Genomic DNA, 27,972 nt, shown 5'->3' with positions numbered 1-27,972 from the left:
GAGGAAGCCCATTGTCCAGTGACATTTTAGGTGGGGACTAGTGGTGGCTTGACAGCAGCCACGACAACACCACCAGGAAGAAAGCTGGGAAAAAACTGATCTGAAGGCTTACTCCACTTGAGACCTCTGTAAATTATAACAAAGAGAAAAGGAACATATTGCAAATGGCAAAAAAATATCCAAAATATGGAATTTCTTATCAGGTATAGGTGTACGTTTGTACTTGGTATTACTTACGTATGCCACCAACCACAATAGATGTGGTGTCAATGTTGAAGTCTGTAATTTGTTGTGCCGCCTCAATTAAAACATCTGCAATCGCAGCAACATTTGGAACAGATGAGGAAGAAAACCGTAGGTCCGCAGTATTGATGATCGATCCCTGTCTGGAAATAAAATCATGGACAATTTGAATCCCCATGGTTTTATAGACATTAATGTTTAATTCCAGCTTGGTTAAATTTAAACATGTTACCTGAACGATACCACTGTCAAGCTACTGAAGGAAGAGAATGCTGACGTGTAGAAAGGTTCAAGCTGTAGGAGTAAATACAAGTCATCTGTAAGTAACATATAACAACTCGACCTTGAAGTGTTGTTTTGAAATGACTACTTAAAATAAAAACGGATACAACAAAACAACAATGATTATATAAAGGATATTAGGCATCCTTAGACATTTCTAAGGCATAGACTATGTTTTTAATCCACAGAGGAGTAGAGGATTTAATTTCTCAAATTCTCTTCATGACACCAAAAAAAGATGGCGCCATAGTATGGCGACTCACTACAAGCTACTCTCGCTTTGTTGTTCTTTTCATGCAAAAGGGACGCCGAAAACATCATTAAGGACACCAGCCATCCTACTGATGTTCTGTTCTCACTCCTGCCATCTAGAAAATGCTACTGAAGCATCAAATCACACCACCCGTCTCAGTAATAGTTTCTTTCCACAGGCAGTCAAGTTGCTGAACAGTGGATGCACCCATATGCACCTTACATTGTTATGATATCGAATACTGTATATTGTGTATATAATGTATGAATTCATTATGTACATAGTCAATGTTTTTTTTTGGGGGGGGTGATGTGTCCTTGTGTCAAGGCAAAGAGACCCAAGGCACAAGAATTTCATTGTATTCTAAACACATATGCCAATAAAGTTGAACATGAAACTTGAGATTATTTTTTTATACTACCAATGCTTCACACTTTTCATTCTCAGGGACAGGCTTACTTTTGACTTTATCAATGTGGCTCGAGCTTGAAAAGCTGCAGATGTTGAAGTCAAAAGGTCAGCTGTAAATAACTCTCCGGCAGATGTGAATTCCAGCTGGGTAATAGTGATCGCCACTGTAGTTGATGCTGTCGTGGTCATTATGGCGGTTGTGGTTTTGGTCATTGTAGAAGCTGTGGTGGCTGCAGCTGTGGTGGCTGCAGCTGTGGTGGCTGCAGCTGTGGTGGCTGCAGCTGTGGTGGCTGCAGCTGTGGTGGCTGCTGTGGTTGTATTGGGAGCTGTTGTTGTAATCGGGGTTCCTGCGAAAACAATTTTAAGAATGAACTGAAGAAGTAATTTTATTTTGACTCTTGGGGTCTTGTGCCAAATGCACAAGATGCCTGCCTCCATTTTTAACACACAGTAGACCTTAATGCCAGTTCCAAAGTGAATCATGTGGCAGGCATCCTGATGTCACAGAGAAAGAGAATCTTTTTACTGTAGAAAAAACAACAACATTGTCCTATTTTGCTCTGGAGTAGTTTGCCACTGTCACTGAGTTTTTCCAGTTAGTTTCCCATTTGCTGTTGTTTTCCATATAGACTGTTGGCTTTATCACCACATACATTTTTCATTGAATGTGAAATAGACAGAATAGCTTGTGCAAAGACGTCTGGTGCTGCTGTAATGACTTGTGCATTTGTGAAGTACAGATGCCTTTCTCCTTTCTTTTAACAATGTTCAGTTCAGTACCCCATCATAAGCTGTTTCTGTTAATTCAGTTAGTTATTTAAAATCATTAAAAAAAATCTCCACATGGGGTGGAATTTGATTTCAACTTTGTTAAGTATTCACTCACGAATGACAGCTATTGATTGAGGATCCAAAGAGATGTTGAAGGTGTTATTTGGGTTGGACACAGCGGTTTGAAGGGTTTCCACAACCTCCTCAGCCTTTGGGATGTCCTGTGGCGAAGCAGTATTGTTGAATACCAGCTCCACCTCTGCCTCAGTGTTCTCCATTCGGCGAACGGTAGAAGCAGGCCTGTGTTATAATCAGAGTGTATATGTCATATGTGTACCCTTGTGAAATCAACCAAGCTTTTTTTAAAGGGCCCACCCAGTGGTTGTTTTAAGTGAAGCCCCCCTCTGTAAATGTCCTATTAATGCATTAGATGTTTGTGTTCTGGCTGCATCAGAGAGTTAAGTCAGAAATGTTCACCATACATTTTCAGCTAATGAAAGCCAATCTAAGCATCCCCTGTGACGGGATGTAAACTTTTATTCACTGCTCAGCAGCCAAACACTACACAATTCCAAGACATTGATTTTTGATCAGACAGTCTTGATTTCTCTGGGTCCAACCGGAGAAGTCAACTAGACGGCTAAATGTCTGGTATTTCTTGTCTAAAACCAACCACGATGCATATGCTGCTCAATCAAAGCATCATCTAAAGTAATAAATAAAAAAATCAAAGAATCATTTAAAGTAGTGTTTGTTTTCATGTAAATGAGGAGTAAATGATAGATCATTGATTAGTGCAGAAATTATTATGCGCTCGCCTGACTCAACAAGGACCATGAGATCATTTGGTTAAAAAGTGGGTATAAAATTGTCTCCAAATTTACACAAATTTATACCTTACATTTTCCACAAAGAAACAATTTATCAACAAACATTCTAACAATATCAACCAACCCTATAAAAGTTTTGTAAGCCTGAAGAAGTTTAATTTGATTACCTTGACTGAACTGTAAGCACATGTAAGAAAATGAATTTTACCTGAATCGTATTACGATGGTTCTGATGAAAACTTGACCATATCGTTCACTGTAGATTACGTCATACTGTGAAATTAAAGCAAAAAAAAAAATCACACAATCAAATTCTTGAATATAGTCTATTCATTTCACCACCTAAAATTGAAGGCTGAGTTAAAAAAAACAACTTTTAGTTGCAGTCATCATAGACTTATCATTCACACAAAATAACATCAGCATATTGAAACAACATATGTTCATAAATTGAAATTATTGACTTACCGTAGTTACAATAGAAACCTCAAGTGCTTTGTATTCAGGGGTCTCGGGGTTGGTATAAGCTTCTATAAACACCTGTTGTATGGTCGCCTTAAGAGCCACAACCGGGGTGGGAGCTGCTGTTGTAGTTGCTGGTGTTGTTTGTACCCCAGTTGTACCTGATCCACCAAATGTTGTTTCAGTTGTGGCTGATCCATCAGTCAATGTTGATTTAATTGTGGTTGATCCACTGGTTGTCATCACTTGACTTGTGGTTGATTCACCAGTTGTTGTCACTCCAGTTGAGCCACCGGTTGTTGTCACTCCAGTTGTGCTTGATCCACCAGTTGTGGTTGCTCCAGTTGAGCTTGATCCACCAGTTGTTGTCACTCCAGTTGTAGCTGATCCACCAGATGTGGTTTTAGTTGTGGCTGATCCACCAGTCGTTGTTGATTTAATTGTGGTTGATCCATCGGTTGTTGTAACTCCAATTGTAGTTGATCCACTGTTTGTTATCACTGCAGTTGAGGTTGGTTTACCAGTTGTTATCACTAGAGTAGTGGTTGGTCCACCGGTTGTCATCACTCGAGTTGTGGTTGATTCGCTAGTTGTTGTCACTCCAGTGGTTGTTGTTGCTCCAGCTGTGGTTGATCTACTAGTTGTTTTTGTTCCAGTTGTGGTTGGTCCAATGGTTGTTGATGTTCCAGTTGTGGTTGATCCAACAGTTGTTGTAGCTCCAGTTGTGGTTGACCCACCGGTTGTAGCTCCAGTTGTGGTTGATAGAGTTGTTGTTGTATCTCCAATTAATCCTCCAGTTGTTGTCCCTCCAGATGTGGTTGAGACACCTGTTGTCACTCTAGTTGTGGTTGCTCCAGTTGTGGTTGAACCAACAGTTGTTGTTGCTCCAGTTGTGGTTGCTGCAGTTGTGGTTGATCCATCAGTTGTTGTTGCACCAGTTGTTGTCACCCCAGATGTGGTTGAGCTACCTGTTGTTGTCACTCTAGTTGTGGTTGGTCCAGTTGTGGTTTGCCCACTAGTTGTTGTAGCAGCAGTTGTGGTTGGTCCACCAGTTGTAGTTCCTGCAGTTATGGTTGAGCCATCAGTTGTTGTTGCGCCAGTCGTTCCTCCAGTTGTGGTTGTTTCACTGGTTGTTGTGTGTCCAGTTGTGGTTGATCCACCAGTTGTGGTTGCTCCAGTTGTGGTTGAACCAACAGTTGTTGTTGCTCCAGTTGTGGTTTGTCCACTACTTGTTGTAGAAGGAGTTGTGGTTGGTCCACCAGTTGTAGTTGCTGCAGTTGTAGTTGCTGCAGTTGTGGTTGATCCATCGGTTGTTGTTGCACCAGTTGTTGTCACCCCAGATGTGGTTGAGCTACCTGTTGTTGTCACTCTAGTTGTGGTTGCTCCAGTTGTGGTTTGCCCACTAGTTGTTGTAGCAGCAGTTGTGGTTGGTCCACCAGTTGTAGTTCCTGCAGTTATGATTGAGCCATCAGTTGTTGTTGTTGCACCAGTTGTTCCTCCAGTTGTGGTTGTTTCACTGGTTGTCATCACTTGACTTGTGGTTGATTCACCAGATGTTGTCACTCCAGTTGATCCCCCGGTTGTTGTCACTCCAGCTGTGCTTGATCCACTAGTTGTGGTTGCTCCAGTTGAGCTCGATCCACCAGTTGTTGTCCCTCCAGATGTGGTTGAGACACCTGTTGTCACTCTAGTTGTGGTTTCTCCAGTTGTGGTTGAACCAACAGTTGTTGTTGCTCCAGTTGTGGTTGCTGCAGTTGTGGTTGATCCATCAGTTGTTGTTGCACCAGTTGTTGTCACCCCAGATGTGGTTGAGCTACCTGTTGTTGTCACTCTAGTTGTGGTTGCTCCAGTTGTGGTTTGCCCACTAGTTGTTGCAGCAGCAGGTGTGGTTGGTCCACCACTTGTAGTTGCTGCAGTTGTGGTTGATCCATCAGTTGTTGTTGCACCAGTTGTTGTCACCCCAAATGTGGTTGAGCCACCTGTTGTTGTCACTCTAGTTGTGGTTGCTCCAGCTGTGGTTTGCCCACTAGTTGTTGTAGCAGCAGTTGTGGTTGGTCCACCAGTTGTAGTTCCTGCAGTTATGGTTGAGCCATCAGTTGTTGTTGCGCCAGTTGTTCCTCCAGTTGTGGTTGTTTCACTGGTTGTTGTGTGTCCAGTTGTGGTTGATCCACCAGTTGTGGTTGCTCCAGTTGTGGTTGAACCAACAGTTGTTGTTGCTCCAGTTGTGGGTTGTCCACTACTTGTTGTAGAAGGAGTTGTGGTTGGTCCACCAGTTGTAGTTGCTGCAGTTGTAGTTGCTGCAGTTGTGGTTGATCCATCGGTTGTTGTTGCACCAGTTGTTGTCACCCCAGATGTGGTTGAGCTACCTGTTGTTGTCACTCTAGTTGTGGTTGCTCCAGTTGTGGTTTGCCCACTAGTTGTTGTAGCAGCAGTTGTGGTTGGTCCACCAGTTGTAGTTCCTGCAGTTATGATTGAGCCATCAGTTGTTGTTGTTGCACCAGTTGTTCCTCCAGTTGTGGTTGTTTCACTGGTTGTCATCACTTGACTTGTGGTTGATTCACCAGATGTTGTCACTCCAGTTGATCCCCCGGTTGTTGTCACTCCAGCTGTGCTTGATCCACTAGTTGTGGTTGCTCCAGTTGAGCTCGATCCACCAGTTGTTGTCCCTCCAGATGTGGTTGAGACACCTGTTGTCACTCTAGTTGTGGTTGCTCCAGTTGTGGTTGAACCAACAGTTGTTGTTGCTCCAGTTGTGGTTGCTGCAGTTGTGGTTGATCCATCAGTTGTTGTTGCACCAGTTGTTGTCACCCCAGATGTGGTTGAGCTACCTGTTGTTGTCACTCTAGTTGTGGTTGCTCCAGTTGTGGTTTGCCCACTAGTTGTTGCAGCAGCAGGTGTGGTTGGTCCACCACTTGTAGTTGCTGCAGTTGTGGTTGATCCATCAGTTGTTGTTGCATCAGTTGTTGTCACCCCAAATGTGGTTGAGCCACCTGTTGTTGTCACTCTAGTTGTGGTTGCTCCAGCTGTGGTTTGCCCACTAGTTGTTGTAGCAGCAGTTGTGGTTGGTCCACCAGTTGTAGTTCCTGCAGTTATGGTTGAGCCATCAGTTGTTGTTGCGCCAGTCGTTCCTCCAGTTGTGGTTGTTTCACTGGTTGTTGTGTGTCCAGTTGTGGTTGATCCACCAGTTGTGGTTGCTCCAGTTGTGGTTGAACCAACAGTTGTTGTTGCTCCAGTTGTGGTTTGTCCACTACTTGTTGTAGAAGGAGTTGTGGTTGGTCCACCAGTTGTAGTTGCTGCAGTTGTAGTTGCTGCAGTTGTGGTTGATCCATCGGTTGTTGTTGCACCAGTTGTTGTCACCCCAGATGTGGTTGAGCTACCTGTTGTTGTCACTCTAGTTGTGGTTGCTCCAGTTGTGGTTTGCCCACTAGTTGTTGTAGCAGCAGTTGTGGTTGGTCCACCAGTTGTAGTTCCTGCAGTTATGATTGAGCCATCAGTTGTTGTTGTTGCACCAGTTGTTCCTCCAGTTGTGGTTGTTTCACTGGTTGTCATCACTTGACTTGTGGTTGATTCACCAGATGTTGTCACTCCAGTTGATCCCCCGGTTGTTGTCACTCCAGCTGTGCTTGATCCACTAGTTGTGGTTGCTCCAGTTGAGCTCGATCCACCAGTTGTTGTCCCTCCAGATGTGGTTGAGACACCTGTTGTCACTCTAGTTGTGGTTTCTCCAGTTGTGGTTGAACCAACAGTTGTTGTTGCTCCAGTTGTGGTTGCTGCAGTTGTGGTTGATCCATCAGTTGTTGTTGCACCAGTTGTTGTCACCCCAGATGTGGTTGAGCTACCTGTTGTTGTCACTCTAGTTGTGGTTGCTCCAGTTGTGGTTTGCCCACTAGTTGTTGCAGCAGCAGGTGTGGTTGGTCCACCACTTGTAGTTGCTGCAGTTGTGGTTGATCCATCAGTTGTTGTTGCACCAGTTGTTGTCACCCCAAATGTGGTTGAGCCACCTGTTGTTGTCACTCTAGTTGTGGTTGCTCCAGCTGTGGTTTGCCCACTAGTTGTTGTAGCAGCAGTTGTGGTTGGTCCACCAGTTGTAGTTCCTGCAGTTATGGTTGAGCCATCAGTTGTTGTTGCGCCAGTTGTTCCTCCAGTTGTGGTTGTTTCACTGGTTGTTGTGTGTCCAGTTGTGGTTGATCCACCAGTTGTGGTTGCTCCAGTTGTGGTTGATCCAACAGTTGTTGTTGCTCCAGTTGTGGGTTGTCCACTACTTGTTGTAGAAGGAGTTGTGGTTGGTCCACCAGTTGTAGTTGCTGCAGTTGTAGTTGCTGCAGTTGTGGTTGATCCATCGGTTGTTGTTGCACCAGTTGTTGTCACCCCAGATGTGGTTGAGCTACCTGTTGTTGTCACTCTAGTTGTGGTTGCTCCAGTTGTGGTTTGCCCACTAGTTGTTGTAGCAGCAGTTGTGGTTGGTCCACCAGTTGTAGTTCCTGCAGTTATGATTGAGCCATCAGTTGTTGTTGTTGCACCAGTTGTTCCTCCAGTTGTGGTTGTTTCACTGGTTGTCATCACTTGACTTGTGGTTGATTCACCAGATGTTGTCACTCCAGTTGATCCCCCGGTTGTTGTCACTCCAGCTGTGCTTGATCCACTAGTTGTGGTTGCTCCAGTTGAGCTCGATCCACCAGTTGTTGTCCCTCCAGATGTGGTTGAGACACCTGTTGTCACTCTAGTTGTGGTTGCTCCAGTTGTGGTTGAACCAACAGTTGTTGTTGCTCCAGTTGTGGTTGCTGCAGTTGTGGTTGATCCATCAGTTGTTGTTGCACCAGTTGTTGTCACCCCAGATGTGGTTGAGCTACCTGTTGTTGTCACTCTAGTTGTGGTTGCTCCAGTTGTGGTTTGCCCACTAGTTGTTGCAGCAGCAGGTGTGGTTGGTCCACCACTTGTAGTTGCTGCAGTTGTGGTTGATCCATCAGTTGTTGTTGCACCAGTTGTTGTCACCCCAGATGTGGTTGAGCTACCTGTTGTTGTCACTCTAGTTGTGGTTGCTCCAGTTGTGGTTTGCCCACTAGTTGTTGTAGCAGCAGTTGTGGTTGACCCACCAGTTGTAGTTCCTGCAGATATGATTGAGCCATCAGTTGTTGTTGTTGCACCAGTTGTTCCTCCAGTTGTGGTTGTTTCACTGGTTGTCATCACTTGACTTGTGGTTGATTCACCAGATGTTGTCACTCCAGTTGATCCCCCGGTTGTTGTCACTCCAGCTGTGCTTGATCCACTAGTTGTGGTTGCTCCAGTTGAGCTCGATCCACCAGTTGTTGTCACTCCAGTTGATCCACTGATTGTTGTCAGTCCATTTGCAGTAGATCCACTGGATGTTGTTTCAGTTGTGGCTGATCCACCAGTCGTTGTTGGTTTAATTGTGGTTGATCCACTGGTTGTCATCACTTGACTTGTGGTTGATTCACCAGAGGTTGTCACTCCAGTTGATCCACCGGTTGTTGTCACTCCAGTTGCGCTTGATCCTACAGTTGTGGTGGCTCCAGCTGTGCTTGATCCACCAGTTGTTGTCACTCCAGTTGTAGCTGATCCACCAGTCATTGTTGATTTAATTGTGGTTGATCCATCGGTTGTTGTAACTCCAGTTGCAGTTGATCCACTGTTTGTTGTCACTGCAGTTGAGGTTGGTTTAGCAGTTGTTATCACTACAGTAGTGGTTGGTCCACCAGTTGTCATCACTCGAGTTGTGGTTGATTCACCAGTTGTTGTCATTCCAGTGGTTGTTGTTGCTCCAGCTGTGGTTGATCTACTAGTTGTTTTTGCACCAGTTGTGGTTGGTCCAGTGGTTGTTGTTGTTCCAGTTGTGGTTGATTCATCGATGGTTGTTACTTCAGTTATAGTTGAGCCACTTGTTGTTGTCATTCCAGTTGTGGTTGATCCAATAGTTGTGGTAGCTCCGGTTGTGGTTTGTCCACCAGTTGTGGTTTCTCCAGTTGTGGTTGACCCACTGGTTGTAGCTTCAGTTGTGGTTGATATAGTTGTTGTTGTATCTCCAATTAATCCTCCAGTTGTTGTCCCTCCAGATGTGGTTGAGCCACCTGTTGTCGCTCTAGTTGTGGTTGCTCCAGTTGTGGTTGAACCAACAGTTGTTGTTGCTCCAGTTGTGGTTTGTCCACTACTTGTTGTAGAAGGAGTTGTGGTTGGTCCACCAGTTGTAGTTGTTGCAGTTGTGGTTGATCCATAGGTTGTTGTTGCACCAGTTGTTGGCACCGCAGATGTGGTTGAGCTACCTGTTGTTGTCACTGTAGTTGTGGTTGATCCAGTTGTGGTTTTCCCACTAGTTGTTGTAGCAGCAGTTGTGGTTGGTCCACCAGTTGTAGTTCCTGCAGTTATGATTGAGCCATCAGTTGTTGTTGCGCCAGTTGTTCCTCCAGTTGTGGTTGTTTCACTGGTTGTCATCACTTGACTTGTGGTTGATTCACCAGATGTTGTCACTCCAGTTGTGCTTGATCCACCAGTTGTGGTTGCTCCAGTTGAGCTTGATCCACCAGTTGTTGTCATTCCAGTTGATCCACTGATTGTTGTCACTCCAGTTGCAGTAGATTCACTGGATGTTGTTTCAGTTGTGGCTGATCCACCAATCGTTGTTGATTTAATTGTGGTTGATCCATCGGTTGTTGTAACTCCAATTGTAGTTGATCCACTGTTTGTTGTCACTGCAGTTGAGGTTGGTTTAGCAGTTGTTATCACTACAGTAATGGTTGGTCCACCGGTTGTCATCACTCGAGTTGTGGTTGATTCACCAGTTGTTGTCATTCCAGTGGTTGTTGTTGCTCCAGCTGTGGTTGATCTACTAGTTGTTTTTGCACCAGTTATGGTTGGTCCAGTGGTTGTTGTTGTTCCAGTTGTGGTTGATCCATCGATGGCTGTTACTCCAGTTATAGTTGAGCCACTTGTTGTTGTCATTCCAGTTGTGGTTGATCCAACAGTTGTTGTAGCTCCGGTTGTGGTTTGTCCACCAGTTGTGGTTTCTCCAGTTGTGGTTGACCCACTGGTTGTAGCTTCAGTGGTGGTTGATATAGTTGTTGTTGTATCTCCAATTAATCCTCCAGTTGTTGTCCCTCCAGATGTGGTTGAGCCACCTGTTGTCGCTCTAGTTGTGGTTGCTCCAGTTGTGGTTGAACCAACAGTTGTTGTTGCTCCAGTTGTGGTTTGTCCACTACTTGTTGTAGAAGGAGTTGTGGTTGGTCCACCAGTTGTAGTTGTTGCAGTTGTGGTTGATCCATCGGTTGTTGTTGCACCAGTTGTTGGCACCGCAGATGTGGTTGAGCTACCTGTTGTTGTCACTCTAGTTGTGGTTGCTCCAGTTGTGGTTTGCCCACTAGTTGTTGTAGCAGCAGTTGTGGTTGGTCCACCAGTTGTAGTTCCTGCAGTTATGATTGAGCCATCAGTAGTTGTTGCGCCAGTTGTTCCTCCAGTTGTGGTTGTTTCACTGGTTGTCATCACTTGACTTGTAGTTGATTCACCAGATGTTGTCACTCCAGTTGATCCACCGGTTGTTGTCACTCCAGTTGTGCTTGATCCACCAGTTGTGGTTGCTCCAGTTGAGCTTGATCCACCAGTTGTTGTCACTCCAGTTGATCCACTGATTGTTGTCACTCCAGTTGCAGTAGATCCACTGGATGTTGTTTCAGTTGTGGCTGATCCACCAGTCACTGTTGATTTAATTGTGGTTGTCATCACTTGACTTGTGGTTGATTCACCAGATGTTGTCACTCCAGTTGATCCACCGGTTGTTGTCATTCCATTTGCGCTTGATCCACCAGTTGTGGTTCCTCCAGTTGAGCTTGATCCACCAGTTTTTGTCACTCCAGTTGTAGCTGATCCACCAGATGTGGTTTTAGTTGTGGCTGATCCACCAGATGTGGTTTTAGTTATGGCTGATCCACCAGTCGTTGCTGATTTAATTGTGGTTGATCCATCGGTTGTTGTAACTCCAATTGTATTTGATCCGCTGTTTGTTGTCACTGCTGTTGAGGTTGGTTTACCAGTTGTTATCACTAGAGTAGTGGTTGGTCCACCGGTTGTCATCACTCGAGTTGTGGTTGATTCACCAGTTGTTGTCACTCCAGTGGTTGGTGTTGCTCCAGCTGTGGTTGATCTACTAGTTGTTTTTGCACCAGTTGTGGTTGGTCCAGTGGTTGTTGTTGTTCCAGTTGTGGTTGATTCCTTGATGGTTGTTACTCCAGTTGTAGTTGAGCCACTTGTTGTTGTCATTCCAGTTGTGGTTGATTCAACAGTTGTGGTTGCTCCAGTTGTGGTTGAACCAACAGTTGTTGTTGCTCCAGTTATGGTTTGTCCACTACTTGTTGTAGAAGGAGTTGTGGTTGGTCCACCAGTTGTAGTTGCTACAGTTGTGGTTGATCCATCGGTTTTCGTTACACCAGTTGTTGTCACCCCAGTTTTGGTTGATCCATTGGTTGTTGTTGCTCCAGTTGTGGTTGTTTCACTGTTTGTTGTCTCTTCAGTTGTATTTGATCCACCAGTTGTGGTTGATCCAGTTGTGATTGATCCACTGGTTGTTGTTGCTCCAGTTGTTATTAGTCTACTAGTTGTTGTTGCTCCAGTTGTGGTTGGTCCACTGGTTGTTGTTGCTGCAGTTGTGGTTGACCCACTGGTTGTTGTTGCTCCAGTTGTCGTTGGTCTACTAGTTGCTATTGCACCAGTAGTGGTTGTTCCACTGGTTGTTGCTCCAGTTGTAGTTGACCCAGTGGTTGTTGTCACTCCAGTTGTGGTTAACCCAGTGGTTGCTGTCGCTCTAGTTGTGGTTGATCCATCGGTGGTTGTTACTATCGTTGTAGTTGACCCTCCTGTTGTTGTCACTCCAGTTGTGGTTGATCCACCAATTGTGGTTTCTCCAGTTGTGGTCGACCCACTCATTGTTATAGTTCCAGTTGTGGTTGATACACCTGTTGTTGTTGTAACTGCAGTTGATCCACCAGTTGTTGTAACTCCAGATGTGATTGAGCCAGCTGTTGCTGTCGCTCCAGTTGTTGTTGCTCCAGTTGTGATTGAACCAGCTGTTGTTATCTTTCCAGTTACGGTTGACCCACTGGTTCTTGTTGCTCCAGTTGAGGTTGATGCTCCAGTTGTGGTTGATCCATCGGTTGTTGTAACTCTGATTGTGGTTGACTCACCAGTACTTGTAGCTCCATTTGTGGTTGCTATTCCTGTTGTAGTTCCAGTTATAGTTGATCCACTGGTTGTTGTCAGTGCAGTTGTGGTTGAGCCACCTGTTATTTCAGTTGTGGTTGATCCACCAGATGTTGTAGCTCCGGTTTTGGTTGATACAGCTGTTGTAACACCAATTGATCCATCAGTTGTTGTCACTCCAGATGTTGTTGAGCCACCTGTTGTTGTCGCTTCAGTTGTGGTTGATCCACCAGTTGGAGTTGAACTACCAGTTGTCATTCCAGTCTCGGTTGATTGTATAAAAGCAGGTATTGATGCCACTGTAAATTAATTACAGAATAATATTAGCTCAAAAATAAAGCTGTACTGTTTTTAAAGAGTTACTAAACACCAGACCATTTTATCAAGTCATCTGACATGTACAGGTTTAAGTCTATGTAAAGATTAAAAACATGCCACACTTTTCTTAATACTTAAGAATGATTTAAATATAGCAGGATTAACATAGCTGCAGCTAAAAAATTAATAATGGCTTTGTTGGATAAAGTTTGCCACAGTATTGACGGTGCTATTGACAGTTGATAATGCTGGCTCTGTCCGTCTGTCTGTATGCCAATGCCGATAGGTGTGCTAGCACACCCAGAACAAACAGACCCGCTATTATTGTTAATAGCTGCAGCTATGTTTATCCTGCTATGCTTTATCACAGAGTACTAAGAGCAGCCTTGCATGCAAAGAACATTTAAATAGTTTTTAACCTGTAGATATTAACAAACTCACTAAAGTCGTATGGTTTTTTTATTATTTAAAACTCAAGGATTAAAGTGAAATCACATTAATCCTTCAGTTTTTCAGTCAAACTCTTAGTTCATATTCAACTTACCTATAAGAAGCAGCAAAGTCAATAATTTTGGGTGAAAGCCCATTGTTTCTTCTATGAATCTATAAAATAAAACCACATGCCCATCAGATCTTGGAACAAACAAGGAAATCCACCAACATCCTGGTACAATGTTTTGGTAAATATCTAATTTATAAGAGTAATAATTTGCAAGCCTTCATTGATATTTATTTATTAATTTACTGCTTAGTCTTGAAACATTGATGAATTAAGCAATCCTTGTTTTTGTCTTTGTTGTTTTTTCTTTTTTAGGTATGCACATTGATATTTATATAGGGGGGGTATCTTCATGAGTCTGGTGGTACGGTGGCATAGTGGTTAGCGCGGTCACCTCACAGCAAGAAGGTTCTGAGTTCAAGCCCTGGGATAGTCCAACCTTGGGGGTCGTCCTCTGTGTGGGGTTTGCATGTTCTCCCCATGTCTGCGTGGGTTTCCTCCGGGTGCTCCAGTTTCCTCCCACAGTCCAAAGACATGTAGGTCAGGTGAATCGGCTGTACTAAATTGTCCCTAGGTGTGTGTGTGTGTGTGTGTGTGTGTGTGTGTGTGTGTGTGTGTGTGTGTGTGTGTGTGTGTGTGTGTGTGTGTGTATGAGCGAGCGAGCCCTGTGATGGCCTGGCAGCCTGTCCAGGGTGTCTCCCTGCTTGCCGACCAATGACTGCTGGGATAGGCTCCAGCATCCCCGCGACCCCGAGCAGGATAAGCAGTGTGGATAATGGATGGATGAATCTTCATAAGCCATTTTTGGCTTCCAACCTCTCCTGCACAGTGTTTAACTTTTTTTTTAGAATAGAATCGAATAGAATAGAATACTCTTTATTAGTCATTTTGTACATACATACAAATGAAATGTACTCTCTGCATTTAACCCAACCTAGCTGTGTAGCTAGGAGCAGTGGGCAGCCCCCATGCAGCACCCAGGGACCAACTCCAGTTCTGCTTTCCTTTGCCTTGCTCAGGGGCACAGACAGGAGTATTAACCCCAACATGCATGTCTTTTTGATGGTGGGAGGAAACCGGAGCACCCGGAGGAAACCCACGCAGACACGTGGAGAACATGCAAAGTCCACACAGAAAGCACCCGGTATGGCCTGGGGTTCAAATCCAGGATCTTCTTGTTGTGAGGCAACAGCGCTAACCACTGGGCCACCGTGCTGCCCGTTTTTTGAAGTTTTACTGTCTTTTTCTATATATGTGTGCCAATAAATTAAACTAAGCTAAACTAACTAACTAAACTAAATTAAACTAAACTAAAAAGCCAGTATTCTGACTTGGTGTATGTTATATTGAACTTCCAACAATACCAAAAAAAAATCGAACCCTCAAACTCAGAAATCCCTAAAAAGGATTTCGTTTGATTCTTTCTCCAAGAAAAAAACAAAACTATAAATTGCAGTGGATATGCAAATGAAAAAGTTGAAAATTATGTTGTTGTTTTTTCCCCCCTATGTTTACCCTTGATAATGCTTTTGTAAAAATTCCAAAACCAGTAATTGAACAAAAAACAAACTGAGGAGGAGGAAGATCAAGGTAGAAAAACAAACAAAAAAGCAAGTTTCTGCGTCAGATTTTATATCTCATATATTTTAAGATTGTCACGGAACCAAGGCTTAAAAACAACATTTTTGTCAGCCTTTCACTAATCATCTTAATATATCATCTTTGGCCTGTTTTCCTTTATTTGCCAACATAGTTGTAGAATTGCATGACCGTGCACTGTTTTAACCTTTTTTTTGGGGGGGGGGGATTTTCCCCCCTTTTTTTTCCCCAATTCTATCCGGCCAATTACCCTGTTTTCCAAGCCATCCTGGTCGCTGCTCCACCCCCTCTGCCGATCCGGGGAGGGCTACAGACTACCACATGCCTCCTGCGATACATATGGAGACGCCAGCCACTTCTTTTCACCTGACAGTGAGGAGTTTCGCCAGGGGGACGTAGCGCGTGGGAGGATCATGCTATTTCCCCCCAGTTCCCCCTCCCCCCTGAACAGGCGCCCCCGATCGACCAGAGGAGGCGCTAGTGCAGCGACCAGGACACATACCCACAACCGACTTCCCACCCCAAGACACGGCCAATTTTGTCTGTAGGGACGCCCGACCAAGCCGGAGGTAACACGGGGATTCGAACCGGCGATCCCCCTGTTGGTAGGCACTGGGATAGACTGCTACGCTACCCGGACGCCCCGCCACTGTTTTAACCTTAACTGGCATGAGTAGAGACTAATAGCACTGATTAGTCTTGCACGAGTATCTAGATGGATCTACAGACCATAGAGAACATCCACCATAAGCAGTATATGGCTACACAGTAGCGTGACACTGAAAAGTTGTAAAGTTTAGAAACTTTTATCAATTAATACAAATTTAAGGATCACAAGAAACACCCTCTCTATCATGAAATTAATATTATACATTCTTTGTAAACCCCTTTATATGATTTTAAGGTGAAACTTCGAGTGGGGCCCAAGTACTACCTGTTGAGTCAGTTTCACTGTTGTCATTACCGATTTGTTTGTTGTGTTTTACTGAGAACTCCTTTAAAGCGAACATTTTACACTATTGATAATGAAGACTTGCAGAAGTTGTTGGCTAACTGTAACTTTTGAATTTGTATTGAAGCTTTTGTGTGTGTGTGTGTGTGGGGGGGGGAGTTAATATCAAAGTAAATTTGGAGATGCTCATTTACATATCCTACCCTAGTGTACTTCCTCAGTTATTAAATGCACACTAAGACATTATACAGGGAACATGTTCACCTCTTGGACAAGGTCTTATTCAGGTTTAACCAGTTAAATGGATCTTCATCTCCTAGTTGCAAATATCAGTGTACAAATAATATAGATAATATTAAGAAATTAGCAAATGCAAATACTAACTAGAGGAGTACACTCAGTAGAGTGCAGATCTACACCAGGTGTACTTATCTCCCCTTCTCTGGTGTCCACATTTGGCAACAAACCCTTTTTTCACCTACCAAGAGAAGAGAAATACACACAGACACACACACACACACACACACACACACACACACACACACACACACAGAGAAAAACCAGTTTTTCCTGCCATTATAAGACTTTTTGTGTAGTGCCCAATTTCATTGAACAGGAAATATGAAAAAAGTTAATATATGCAGCGCTCAAGCTAAAACAAAATCTACCTAATAAAAACGTTTTGCCTGTCAGTCTGTGGATGTGCAGCTTCCTAGGCGGATCCTCGCACAAAAGCGACCAAGGTTGATATGAAATAACAACGATCAGGCTATCGTAATTTCAAAGCCCTTATTAAAAGACTTCAAATGTGTTTAACCGGCACGGTTTTCATGTTATAAAATGAATGACGGCGAATGGCTGCTCTGCAGAATGACTTTCAGTCAAAAAAACAGAAAGAAAACACAGCTCAGCCATGGGAAACGTGTTATTGTAGCTACTGGGATGATTTCCAGCTGTGACTCTGATTAATCCTACTCTTGAAATTGAATTCTTATAGCAGAGTTTTAACACTGGAGATTATGGCACTTTCGCATGGCATTGAGGTGAATAAGGCAAATTAGTTTTGGTTCATCCAGTTTTCCTCCAGTTCTCCTGTGCTGAGATCAGCAGTGAATGATTTGCTGGCTTGTGATATATGATTGACTTCTTTCGTTGCTTTGTTTGCTTTCAAGACTCATACCCAAAGGCATAAGGTTTTTGGTTTTGACTCTATTGCTGCCCAATCTGACTCAACCGTGGATGTGAGTCGCACATGCGCATGGTTGACTCAGATCAGGCAGCAACCGAAAGCAATGTTGGTCAAGCGAGCTAGAGAATGAATGAAGAGAGGGAGCGGCGATAGTGGGAACAAACTTTTTTCGAACGTTTTTAATCACCGCAACCACGAGAGGTTCTTCATCATACAGTCATAACTGTGTACAAAATAAATTTAAAAAATCAATAAATAAACATTAGGCTGATAGGTCCAGTAGTTTGTGAGATTAGCTGCAGACAGAGACCCCCCCCCCCACACACACACACACACATGACCAAATGCATAACCGCCTGATGGAGGTAACAAAAGGTGAGCGGAAGGTGTACACATGCCACAGTGTCCTAAATCCCAGTATCCTAAGTATCCCATGGTTCCCAGCCTGAGACGTCTTATTTCTCCTTGTTGGGATAAGAGTTCATCTGCATTACTGTTGATGGAATTTGCTGTTCAAATGTAATAACTCAGAAAACTAGAAAATTTGAAAGTGGGGCTTTGTAATGAAAAGTTGGATTTCCCTTCGACTGGGAAAACCAGGTTTTAGCCAGGTTCACCCACCACTTTGAACAAAGAAGGTGTCAGTAAACAAGATACACTCATGCAAGACACCAACTCCCCCTCTGAGGTCCAGAGATGCTGTTCTGCCCTTTACCCACACTTATCACTAAGTGGAGGGGAGAGCAAAAGGCAAATTCCCCTTTTGGGGACCAAAAAACACCTGACGGCATTGTTTTTTGTTTTCATTTAGAACTTTGATGAGTTAGTGCTTAGATGATTAAAGGAATTGCAGTGTGCATTTGGAAGTGAATCACACCGCAGATATTTGTATCATTGGAAGTGAATCACAACACTTTGTTTCCTTGTAGGACTGGATATTAGTAATAAATAAAGTTTCATTTCAAATAAGCAAGACTTGAAGCAATGCCAAATGCCAAAATAATAACCAAAGATGAACCATGATGCAGGATTTCACATCAAAATATTACCAAATAAAACACTGGTAATAAGCAGCATTGAATACATCACATTTTGTTATGATTGATAGATATTATTCACCAACCATAATCACATATACATACTTGTTAAGATGGGTGTACAAATATTCATCACAAATCACTTTAAATTTAGATAGTATATAAATTGAATATGAGGCAGCTTTTGATTAAGAAAAATAGTTGAACATAGACCTGTACTTACCTTAAATTAGTGGCTTCAGATGAGTTTGACTGGGGGGAAAGATTCCGCTCTTTATTTTATATTTGTATTAGTTCAGTTAGTTTATCATTATATTTCAGAGCTTAGTGAAATGGTCAATTTTAGCAGTTTTAATTTCCAAGTGTGCCCATGGTATACACTGATTGTGAGATGCCACTTTCTGTGAGAACTTATATATGACAAAGACATGACTCATTGGTAATAGGATTCCTCAGAATAATGCTCCATATCAAAGGGAAGAGAAGAGAAGAAAAAAAAAACATTCAGTCCATTGATTTTAAGTTAACAACTGACAGTTTCTTGGACAAGTGTCATATTGAAGGTGTGTCATTAATACATTCCAGTTACCTGCCTAAACCAGATGTCCTTTATATCGCATGAGAGGAGCAGTGCAACTAAAATTGGCTGTAGAACTTTGTATTATACTTGCCAGACTAGAAAAAAAAATATTGTCAAATATTATCTCTGAATATGAACCATCCAATGACTGCTGGGATAGGATCCAGCATCCCGCGACCCCAATTTGGACAAGTGGCCTGGATAATGGATGGATGGATTATTAATGAATTCATTATATAAGACATTTGTTTCAGCAGAGGTGACAAAACCAGGTCCAGAAAGTAAAAGTCCTAACTGTATATTTGCTCCACCCAGGTACTTTTTTTTTAAGCTATGGAGCACATTTTTATTGCTCTTTCACTCTGTAAATATAATCCAGTAAGGGACTGATAACCCAATAAAACGGAGTTTTAAAAAGAAAAAGGGGCAGCTTTTTTGGGGGGGGGGGGATGAGTTAAATGTAGAACAAAGTTGCTTGTTTTGCTTGGCAACCCTGCCATCGTGTAACAGCAGCAAAGTGGAATACGTCAACATTTTACAATACAAGCCACACAACTTTGCAGAGGATTATATAGCCACTTACTTCTTGTAAGTGGCTATATACTACTAAAACTCAAGGTATAGTGTTGTGTTGTTCTACACATTGCTAATCTAACAGAAGAATAAAATACATGTTCTGGGTTGTTTTCCATTATTTATCAAAGGGGAAAATACATATGAACAAATGAGTGACGTTAATAGCTATGCTGTGTTCGTTGGACAATGCAAATATACAATCAGTGATTCATGCTGGACTTCGGATGTGTTTGGCTAGACAAAAGGAATACAGAGTGGCTGAGATTATGCATTTAATTTGACATTTTAGACGCTATATAGCCTATGTTAGCCCATGGACATTAAAACACGAATGACGTCTCCTTCAAAGTTGGATGAGGGATGCTTATACCACAAATCATGTAGTCCTCACACTACTACTACTATCTACTATTACTACTACTACGACTACTACTTTTGGCTGCTCCCATTAGGGGTCGTCACAGCGGATCATCCATTTCCATCTCTTCCTGCCCTCTGCATCTTCCTCTGTCACACCAGCCACCTGCATGTCCTCCCTCACCACATCCATAAATCTCCTTTTTGGCCTTCCTCTTTTCCTCTTTCCTGGCAGCTCCATGTTCAGAATTTGTGCTGCAACAAAGCTCAGTTGTGAAGAAAGTCGTGAAGTCTCAGGGGTGCAACTACATTGTTTTGTCTTCTGTTTCAAAGAAGGGTTTCACGAAATTGCTCCTAGGGGGCAATAGCTCCTGGTAGGGTCTACCAAGGCAAACTTGTCCCAGGGGAGGGGCCAGACTAAGAGTGATTCCCAAGAAATCCGATGAAGTTATAACAGAAGAGCTACAGCACCTCACCCGGAAAAGGGAAACCGGGCCCCCTCCTGGAGCCAGACCTGGGAAGGGAGCTCGCCAGTAAGTGTCTGGGTGGCCGGGCCTTGGCCCATGGGGCCCGGCTGGGTCCAGCCCGAAAAAACACTATGGAGCCACCACACTGTGGACCCACCACCCATGGGGATAAGCGCTGGGATAGGGTGCAATGCAGGCTGTGCAGCAGGCCAAGGTGGGGACCGGGGCATGCCGACTTCCGGCATCGCAGGCTGGTGCTCAGGACGTGGAATGTCCCCTCTCTAGTAGGGAAGGAGCCTGAGCTGGTGCGGGAGGTGGAGCGGTACCAACTAGATATAGTTGGGCTCACCTCCACACATAGCATGGGCTCTGGTACCATATTCCTGGAGAGGATCCGGAAGAACATAATGTTTGCCATATAAAAATCTAACAACACTTTTGAACTATTTCCTGAATTGTGATGCTTTTTTTTTTTTTTTTTTGCTTTCAGGTATTTTCAGGCTTCCTTCAAAATTGAAACTTTGAAAGATTTGGACAGACTAGGTAAAATATTGCGGTATGTGCCCGTCTTGTGCTTTGCCTCTCACTCACTGCAAATGAGATTTTTGAACAGTTTATCGCATGACATTTCCTTGTTTCCCACTATGCAAAATATAAATGACTCCATGTCAGTATACGATTCCAGTACATGCTGGAAGCGTGTGTGTTCAGTGTGGGAAAATAAGGTTGGTTTAAACGAGTTACTATGAACAAGTCATCCAAATTCCTCCACCCCTTTATGTCTGTATTCTATCTTTCAATCTCACTCCTCTCTTTTTTCTATTAATACGCTCACACACACACACACACACACACACACACACACACACACACACACACACACACACACACACACACACACACTCATGACATTGTGATGTTGTACAGAGCCTTTCCATCTCTTTGTCTCTAGCTTTCACTTTTGGTTTTTGTCTGTGCTAAGGAGTGTTATGAGAGAGCTAAACAATGCCAGTGATTAACGTTTCAAAATGCTGTTCTCATGTATTGAATAAGCCTTCCACGCACAATGTTATGATTTTGCAGTGTTAATGTAGAAAATGGATAAGGAGTTGACACATCGAATGCTACCGTTGCATAAAGTTAATTTAAATATACAAAATTCTTTGGAATGTCTATACTCCAAAATTCACTGCCAATGGAGTTACTTTAAGCCACTTTTTCTTCCGGTTCCGGTGTGGGAAGATGGCAGCGTGAATTCATGTCTGCAGCGGCCTCATCCGGTTCTAGTGTGGGAAGATGGCGGCGCGAACTTAGGTTTGCGGCGGCCTCCCCCAGTACCATCCATGAAGTGTCTTTGTCCATGTCTGCGTCTATCTTCGTTTGATGGCTGGGAGGGCTGGCGCTGGATCGGCTGGGAGAATTTGGTCTACTGTGTCCTGTGGGCCCAGGGACCATGGCCCTGCCCAGAGCTGCACATGAAGAGGAAACACCGAGGGCAGTCTGACAGGACATGGAAGCGGGGCAGGCTAAGCTAACCGCTAGCCTATGCAGACCGGCAGTTCCGATAACACCGAGGGTGGTCTGGCAGCGGCCTCACCTAGCATTGACTGTGGTTTTTAGTGTCGTCGAGTGGCGTGAAGGAGGTGTGTTGAAGGTGTCTGGCTGGGAGAGCTGGCATTGGATCGGCTGGGGGAGCCTGGTCTGCTGCGTCCGGTGGGCCCAAGGACCACGGCCCTGCCGGAGCTGCACGCAAGAAGGAAACACCGAGTCATTCCTGCTACAAAAACAATACAGGAAAATACATTGACATAAGAAGTGTTAAGTATGGGCGTCCAGAGCGGTCTATTCCGTTGCCTACCAACATGGGGATCCTGGTTTGAATCCCCGCGTTGCCTCCGGCTTGGTCGGGCGTCCCTACAGTCACAATTGGCCGTGTCTGCGGGATGGAAGCCGGATGTGGGTATGTGTCCTGGTCGCTGCACTAGCGCCTCCTCTGGTCGGTCGGGGCGCCTGTCCAGGGGGGGAGGAGGAACTGGGGAGGGGATAGCGTGATCCTCCAATGCATTTACAGCCCTCCCCGGATTGCCAGAGGTTGTGGAGCAGCGACCGAGAAGGTGCAGAAGAGTGGGGTAATTGGCCGGATACAATTGGGGAGAAAAAGGGGGGAAATTTTTTAAAAGCGAAAAAAAAAGAAGTGTTTAGTATCAGACAAGTTGTGTGTTTGGTTCTGAAATGATAATTTACCATAATCTATTTACTGTGCTGTGTATGAACGATTCTGGGTATCTTGTTTTGAAAGTGTGGCCAATCTGTTAACAGGACATAGCAGGAACATACATACACTCTCTCTATCATAACAATAGTTTTTTTTTTAAATTTCCCCCCTTTTTCTCCCCAATTGTATCCAGCCAATTACCTTACTCTTCTGAACCATCCCAATCACTGCTCCACCCCCTCTGCCAATCCAGGGAGGGCTGCATTATACCACATGCCTCTTCCAATACATGTGGAGTCACCAGGTGCTTCTTTTCACCTGACAGTGAGGAGTTTCACCAGGGGGACATAGCACATGGGAGGATCACGCTATGCCCCCCAGTTTCCCCTCCCCTCCGAACAGCGCCCTGACCGACCAGAGGAGGCGCTAGTGCATAGACCAGGACACATACCCACATCCAGCTTCCCACCCCGCAGACCAATTGTGTCTGTAGGGATGCCCGACCAAGCCGGAGGTAACATGGGGATTCCAACCAGTGAGCCCCGTGTTGGTAGGCAACGGAATAGACCGCCACGCCACCCAGACGCCTATAACAATAGATTTATACTTCCTATAAACAACTACCCACAATGGCTCTAGATTTGAAAAATGAATAATTACAGGCAGAATAAATGCACGCAGGAATTAAAACTCTCTAAACCTGTTGTGAGGACATCTACAGGTAGGAGACTGATCATCTGTTGTCCTTGTGCGGCTAAAAACCAACTTGGAGCTCAGTGCTCTAAAGACAGTGGAGAGAGTTGTGGACTTTAGAAGGAACCCTGCCCCACCTGCCCCCATCACCCTGTGTGGCTCCCCAGTTGACACCGTGGAATCCTCCTGCTTCCTGGTCACCATCATCACCCAGGACCTCAAGTGGGAACTGAACATTAACTCCCTCACCAAGTAGGCACAGCAGAAGTTGTACTTCCTGCGGCAGCTGAAGAAGTTCAACTTGCCAAAGCCAATGATGGTGCACTTTTGCACTGTTATCATTGAGTCCATCCTCACCTCCTCCATCACTATCTGGTACGCTGCTGTCACTGCCAAGGACAAGGGCAGACTGCAGTGTATCATTCACTCTGCTGAGAGGGTGATTGGCTGCAACTTACCATTCCTTCATGACCCATATGCCTCAGGGACACTGAGGTGAGCAAGAAAAACCATGTCCGATGCTTCCCACCCAGGCCATGGTCTCTTCAAAACACTCCCCTCTGGCAAGAGACTAAGGTCTATAAAGACCAGAACCTCGAACCACAAGAACAGCTTCTTCCCTACAGCAGTACACCTTTCCAACAAGCCCCCAGACACCCACAGATACTGACACTGCCCCCCACCCACTCCTTTTGACCCTCTCGCCACACCTTGACATGACATACACCTACATACATGCACACACACTCACATGCACAAACACAGTGCAATATATCTATCTGCCCTACCATACCCTCTGTACACGGACACTGCATAAAGCCCACACTACCCTGTAAATAACTCGTATGCAACAAATAACTTCTTGTTCTGTAAATCACTTCTTGTTTAAAATTCTCATTTAACATTTTTTAAATAGAGTACTTGCCATATTCCCAGTGTCCCCATTATTGCATTTTTTTGCATGTTTATTTAATTTTGTCTTGAATATATTGTTATTCTTTTAACTTTTGTCTTTACTGCTCACTGCTAACTTTTCCCTCTTGCACCAACATACCAAGAAAAAAATCCTTGCATGCTCTTGAACTACCTGGCAATAAATCTGATTCTGATTCGGATTCTGATTACCTCCTTTGTGACATTTTCAGCCAGCTGATTTGCTTTGTGGTGAGTGAATTGAAAGGGCAGAGTTACTAGATTCCCCATTTAACTTCAGCTGCACATATGGAGTTCCCCCTGACTCTTTCAGAACCTCATTTTCCAATTAGTGGCTGAATGCTTTTGGGGGCATAGGAAGGAGAAGTACCAGTGTTTGCTGTATTTAAGGACTTAGCAACCAAGCTTGAGTCATTGCCTGTCGACATAGAAATTGCCATGCAAATCACTGTTGGATAAGCCAAGACAATGGGCCTGATCACAGCAAGTTTGAGGGTATGTCTGAAAAACACAATAGTTCCCCATGGCAATGGAACCAAAGTAGACTTGACTGGCTTTCCCGTTGTATTGACCAAGGTAGGTGCAAGGGTTGATACATCAGAGGAAGAGGATCTCGGCTCTGGAGAAGTGTTTCAGTGACAACATATGCCTTTGTTTGTCACATGGTGAAAATTTGCATGTGAAGGTTTGTGGATAGAAACTGAGGTGGTTTCACACTAATTCAGGAGTAGAAAGTAAGCTGACAGCCACTGCTGCAAGTGTGCTTTACAGTTGGCGAAAGAGGAGCAACAGATGCATGAATTGTAGTCACAGTGCTTACTGGAGCTTCACTGTTTTGAGCTGACGTGTTCGCTGCTCAACTATTATGATTTGGAAGCTCTTTAACGACGACCTTCAGGGCTTAGAGCGTAAGTTGTATTTGTTGCTACAGGCATTGAGGTTACCTCCGCTCTTGCAATATTGGGATTATTTTCAACAGGTGTAAGAAATGGTTTCCTTATTGCTGATGTTAAGGAAGACATAGTGTTAGTTGTAGTTTCTGCTGGGTTTGATGAAGATACTTTTACTATAGCCTCTGTAGTTTGCGCCATTGCCGACTTGATTCTGTTGCTTTTGATACTGTAGTAGTTTGTTCTGGGGGTGTGGCAGAATTCATCATTACAGGTAGTGTTGTTTTGGTGGATTCAATTTCTGTGTATGATGTAGTCTGAATCGGTGTTAAAGCAGACTGAGCTGTTCTGGATCTGGAGGGGTCGTTTTGATGGCATTTCTATTGTGATTTCTATTGTTTTGGGTGTAGTTGTTGGGATAGATTCTGTTGTCATAGAAACATCATTTTGTAGAGGTGCTGTGTTTTCTACAGTTTCGGTAGCTTGTGCGGTTGTGTTGGAATATGTTGTAACTGACCCTGTTGCTATTGTTTGTGGAGTTATTGATATACTAGATGCAGTGTTGTGTATAGATGCTGGAACAGGCCCTGCTGTCATGGATGCACTATTTTGTAGTGGCACTGTAGCATTTGTTGCTACAGTTGTTGTATTTTGTGTTGTTATTGTGGCAGCAGCTGTTAATACAGATTTTGTAGGTTTATTGGCATAGTGTTGAACTGTGTTGAAACTGATGCATTCCCTTTGGTCACTGTTTTGGAGTAATTTGTTGCAGATGCTATTGTTTCTCCATGTGTTGTGGTCGATTTGCACTCGTATTGTGCATGATTCTATGGAAGATGCAGCTGATTGTGTTGGAGTTGCCAGAGATAATGTTGCCACAGGTGCTGTAGTTTATTCTTTTTGTGGTTAAAACTGTTGCCACAGAAGGTGGAGTTTGTGTTGGTGTTGTGTTATTTGTCACTTGTTGTGGCACTGTGTACAGCATTTTCTCGACAGATTCTGAACTTTGTGCAGGTGATAGGGACTGACTTTCTTGTTACAGAGGCTGCAATTTGTGTTGAAGTTTTCTGTGTTGTTGCAATCGCAGTGACTTGTGTGGATGGTGACGCTGTTGCCATGGTTACTGCTGTGTAATGGTGTTGTGGCAGATTTGATTTGTTTATCTGGTGTCAGGTTTGTTGAGGAAGCTTTCGTTCCAGATGTAGTTCATAGTGGGGTTGAAATGGGGTGTGTTGTTACAGGTCCTGTGACTTGTGTAGGTGGTGTAGTACACTCTGTTGCAAAAGATGCTATGTTGTGTGTAGATGTCAGGATAGATACTGTTTGTGGAGAGACACTACTTTGTAGTGGTGTTGTGGTAGACCAGTGTTGTAGTCGAGTCACTAAACTCCAAGTCGAGTCTCGAGTCCCCAGCATTCAAGTCTGACTCCGAGTCCGAGTCCCCAAAGAAGAGTCCGAGTCACGTCCCCATTCCCTGAGTCCGAGTCCGAGTCATTAAGTTTGAGTCTGAGTCGAGTTCCAAGATGGGCTCCAGTGCTCGACTCTGGCACCGTAAAAAAGCTGACATACAAATAAAGAAGGTCTACATTAAACAAAATGACACAGCCGTCACCATTTCAAAGGGAGTTTATTGACTTTATGACACAACAGCCAAACAAATGCACTCAGAAGCATGTGCACACACACCAGTGTTGTAGTCTTGTCACCAAACCTCGAGTCCGAGTTGAGTCTCGAGTCCCCAGTGTTCGAGTCCGAATCCAAGTCCGAGTCATCAGTGGTCGAGTCACGAGTCCTGAAAATCAGGACTCGAGTCCGGTCCTGGACTCGAGTACTACAACACTGTGGTAGACTATGTAACTGAAGATAATGTAGCTCGTGTCGTTACTGACACTTTTCATTTAGCTGCTGTTGTGTTGTAATCTGTTGTTGTTTTTTAAGCATATCTTTATTGGCTTTATAAATTGAACATATGGCAGTATATAAAATAAAACAAATAAATAGCCAAATCAGGTTAAAAAGGACAAAGATTTACAGGGAAAAGAAAAGTCAGTAAATAAATCAATGAATAAAAAATAAAGCAAGAATACGATCATGAACATAAAACGGCGTACAGCACACATTCCTCACAATAAATAGCTATTTTATAGATAGTTATAATAGTTAATTTCGCCATAACTTCACACTTCCAATGCTTTTTCAATGTCACCATTTTTAACAAATTCCAAAAACATCTCCCAGATGTTGTAAAACCCAGACACTTTCTTCCTAACTTTATGCTAAGTGAGTTTCCCAAGAGCCAAATTTGATGTTAAGTTTTTCAACCAGAAGGTCAAGAAAGCGGCAACCAGCACATGGCAATCGAGCATCTGGCTTGTAGTAGACATATAGATCACCCATTTTTCTTTCTCCATTGGAAAGAGAGCAGTTGTCTGGATAAATGCTTAGCATACACAGTTTAGGACAGTTTAGGAGGTAATTTGAGCGATATAGCGTATCACGAGCTCCGAAAATTTTTAATATCCTCAAATTCCCACAAGCAGTGATATTAAGTACCTTGTTGTGTGTGTGTGTGTGTGTGTGTGTGTGTGTGTGTGTGTGTGTGTGTGTGTGTGTGTGTGTGTGTGTGTGTGTGTGTGTGTGTGTGTGTGTGTGTGTGTGTGTGTGTGTGTGTGTGTGTGTTTGGGTGGCATAGTGGTTAGTGCGGTTGCCTCACAGCAAGAAGGTCCTGGGTTCGAGCCCCTGGGTAGTCCAACCTTGGTGGGTCATCCCGGGTCGTCCTCTATGTGGAGTTTGCATGTTCTTCCTGTGTCTGTATGGGTTTCCTCCGGGGGCTCCAGTTACCTCCCACAGTCCAAGGACATGCAGGTCAGGTGAATCGGCTGTACTAAATTGTCCGTAGGTATGTGTGTGTGTGTGTGTGTGTGTGTGTGTGTGTGTGTGTGTGTGTGTGTGTGTGTGTGTGTGTGTGTGTCAGCCCTGTGATGGCCTGTCCAGGGTGTCTCCCCACCTGCCGCCCAATGACTGCTGGGATAGGCTCCAGCATCCCTGAGAGCAGGATAAGCGAATGGATGGATGGATGGATGGATTATTTATTTATTTTTTACAATATTTTTATTCGTATTTTCCACTGTACAGTACAGGAAACAGAAACCCATATAAAAAAACAAAACAAAAAACAAAAACAAAAACAAACGAATTAGAAACAAAGGACAAA

General features: G+C 43.9%; 1 protein-coding gene and 1 long non-coding RNA gene across 2 annotated transcripts in view; both read right to left on the bottom strand.

Moving 5' to 3' along the window:
- Positions 1-10,743, bottom strand: part of LOC130130480 (mucin-22-like) — a 43,931-nt gene extending 33,188 nt beyond the window's left edge. The window contains exons 1-8 of the mRNA XM_056300189.1: positions 10,464-10,743; positions 8,835-9,128; positions 7,962-8,195; positions 7,335-7,457; positions 3,891-5,369; positions 3,559-3,635; positions 2,999-3,063; positions 2,076-2,260 (exon numbers count right to left, since the gene is read on the bottom strand). Coding sequence (XP_056156164.1) covers positions 2,076-2,260; positions 2,999-3,063; positions 3,559-3,635; positions 3,891-5,369; positions 7,335-7,457; positions 7,962-8,195; positions 8,835-9,128; positions 10,464-10,743 — 2,737 coding nt within the window. The remainder of the gene's footprint in view (positions 1-2,075; positions 2,261-2,998; positions 3,064-3,558; positions 3,636-3,890; positions 5,370-7,334; positions 7,458-7,961; positions 8,196-8,834; positions 9,129-10,463) is intronic.
- Positions 347-1,425, bottom strand: LOC130130739 (uncharacterized). Its single transcript, XR_008812179.1, has 3 exons — positions 1,238-1,425; positions 476-537; positions 347-386 (listed from the first exon to the last, which is right to left on the bottom strand). It is a non-coding gene; the product is annotated as an uncharacterized LOC130130739 (long non-coding RNA).
- Positions 10,744-27,972: the final 17,229 nt, after the last annotated feature.

Source organism: Lampris incognitus, chromosome 20 (genome assembly GCF_029633865.1).
Source record: "Lampris incognitus isolate fLamInc1 chromosome 20, fLamInc1.hap2, whole genome shotgun sequence".
In the NCBI taxonomy this organism is placed as follows: Eukaryota; Metazoa; Chordata; class Actinopteri; order Lampriformes; family Lampridae; genus Lampris; species Lampris incognitus.
This window is presented reverse-complemented; position numbering and strand designations above follow the sequence as displayed.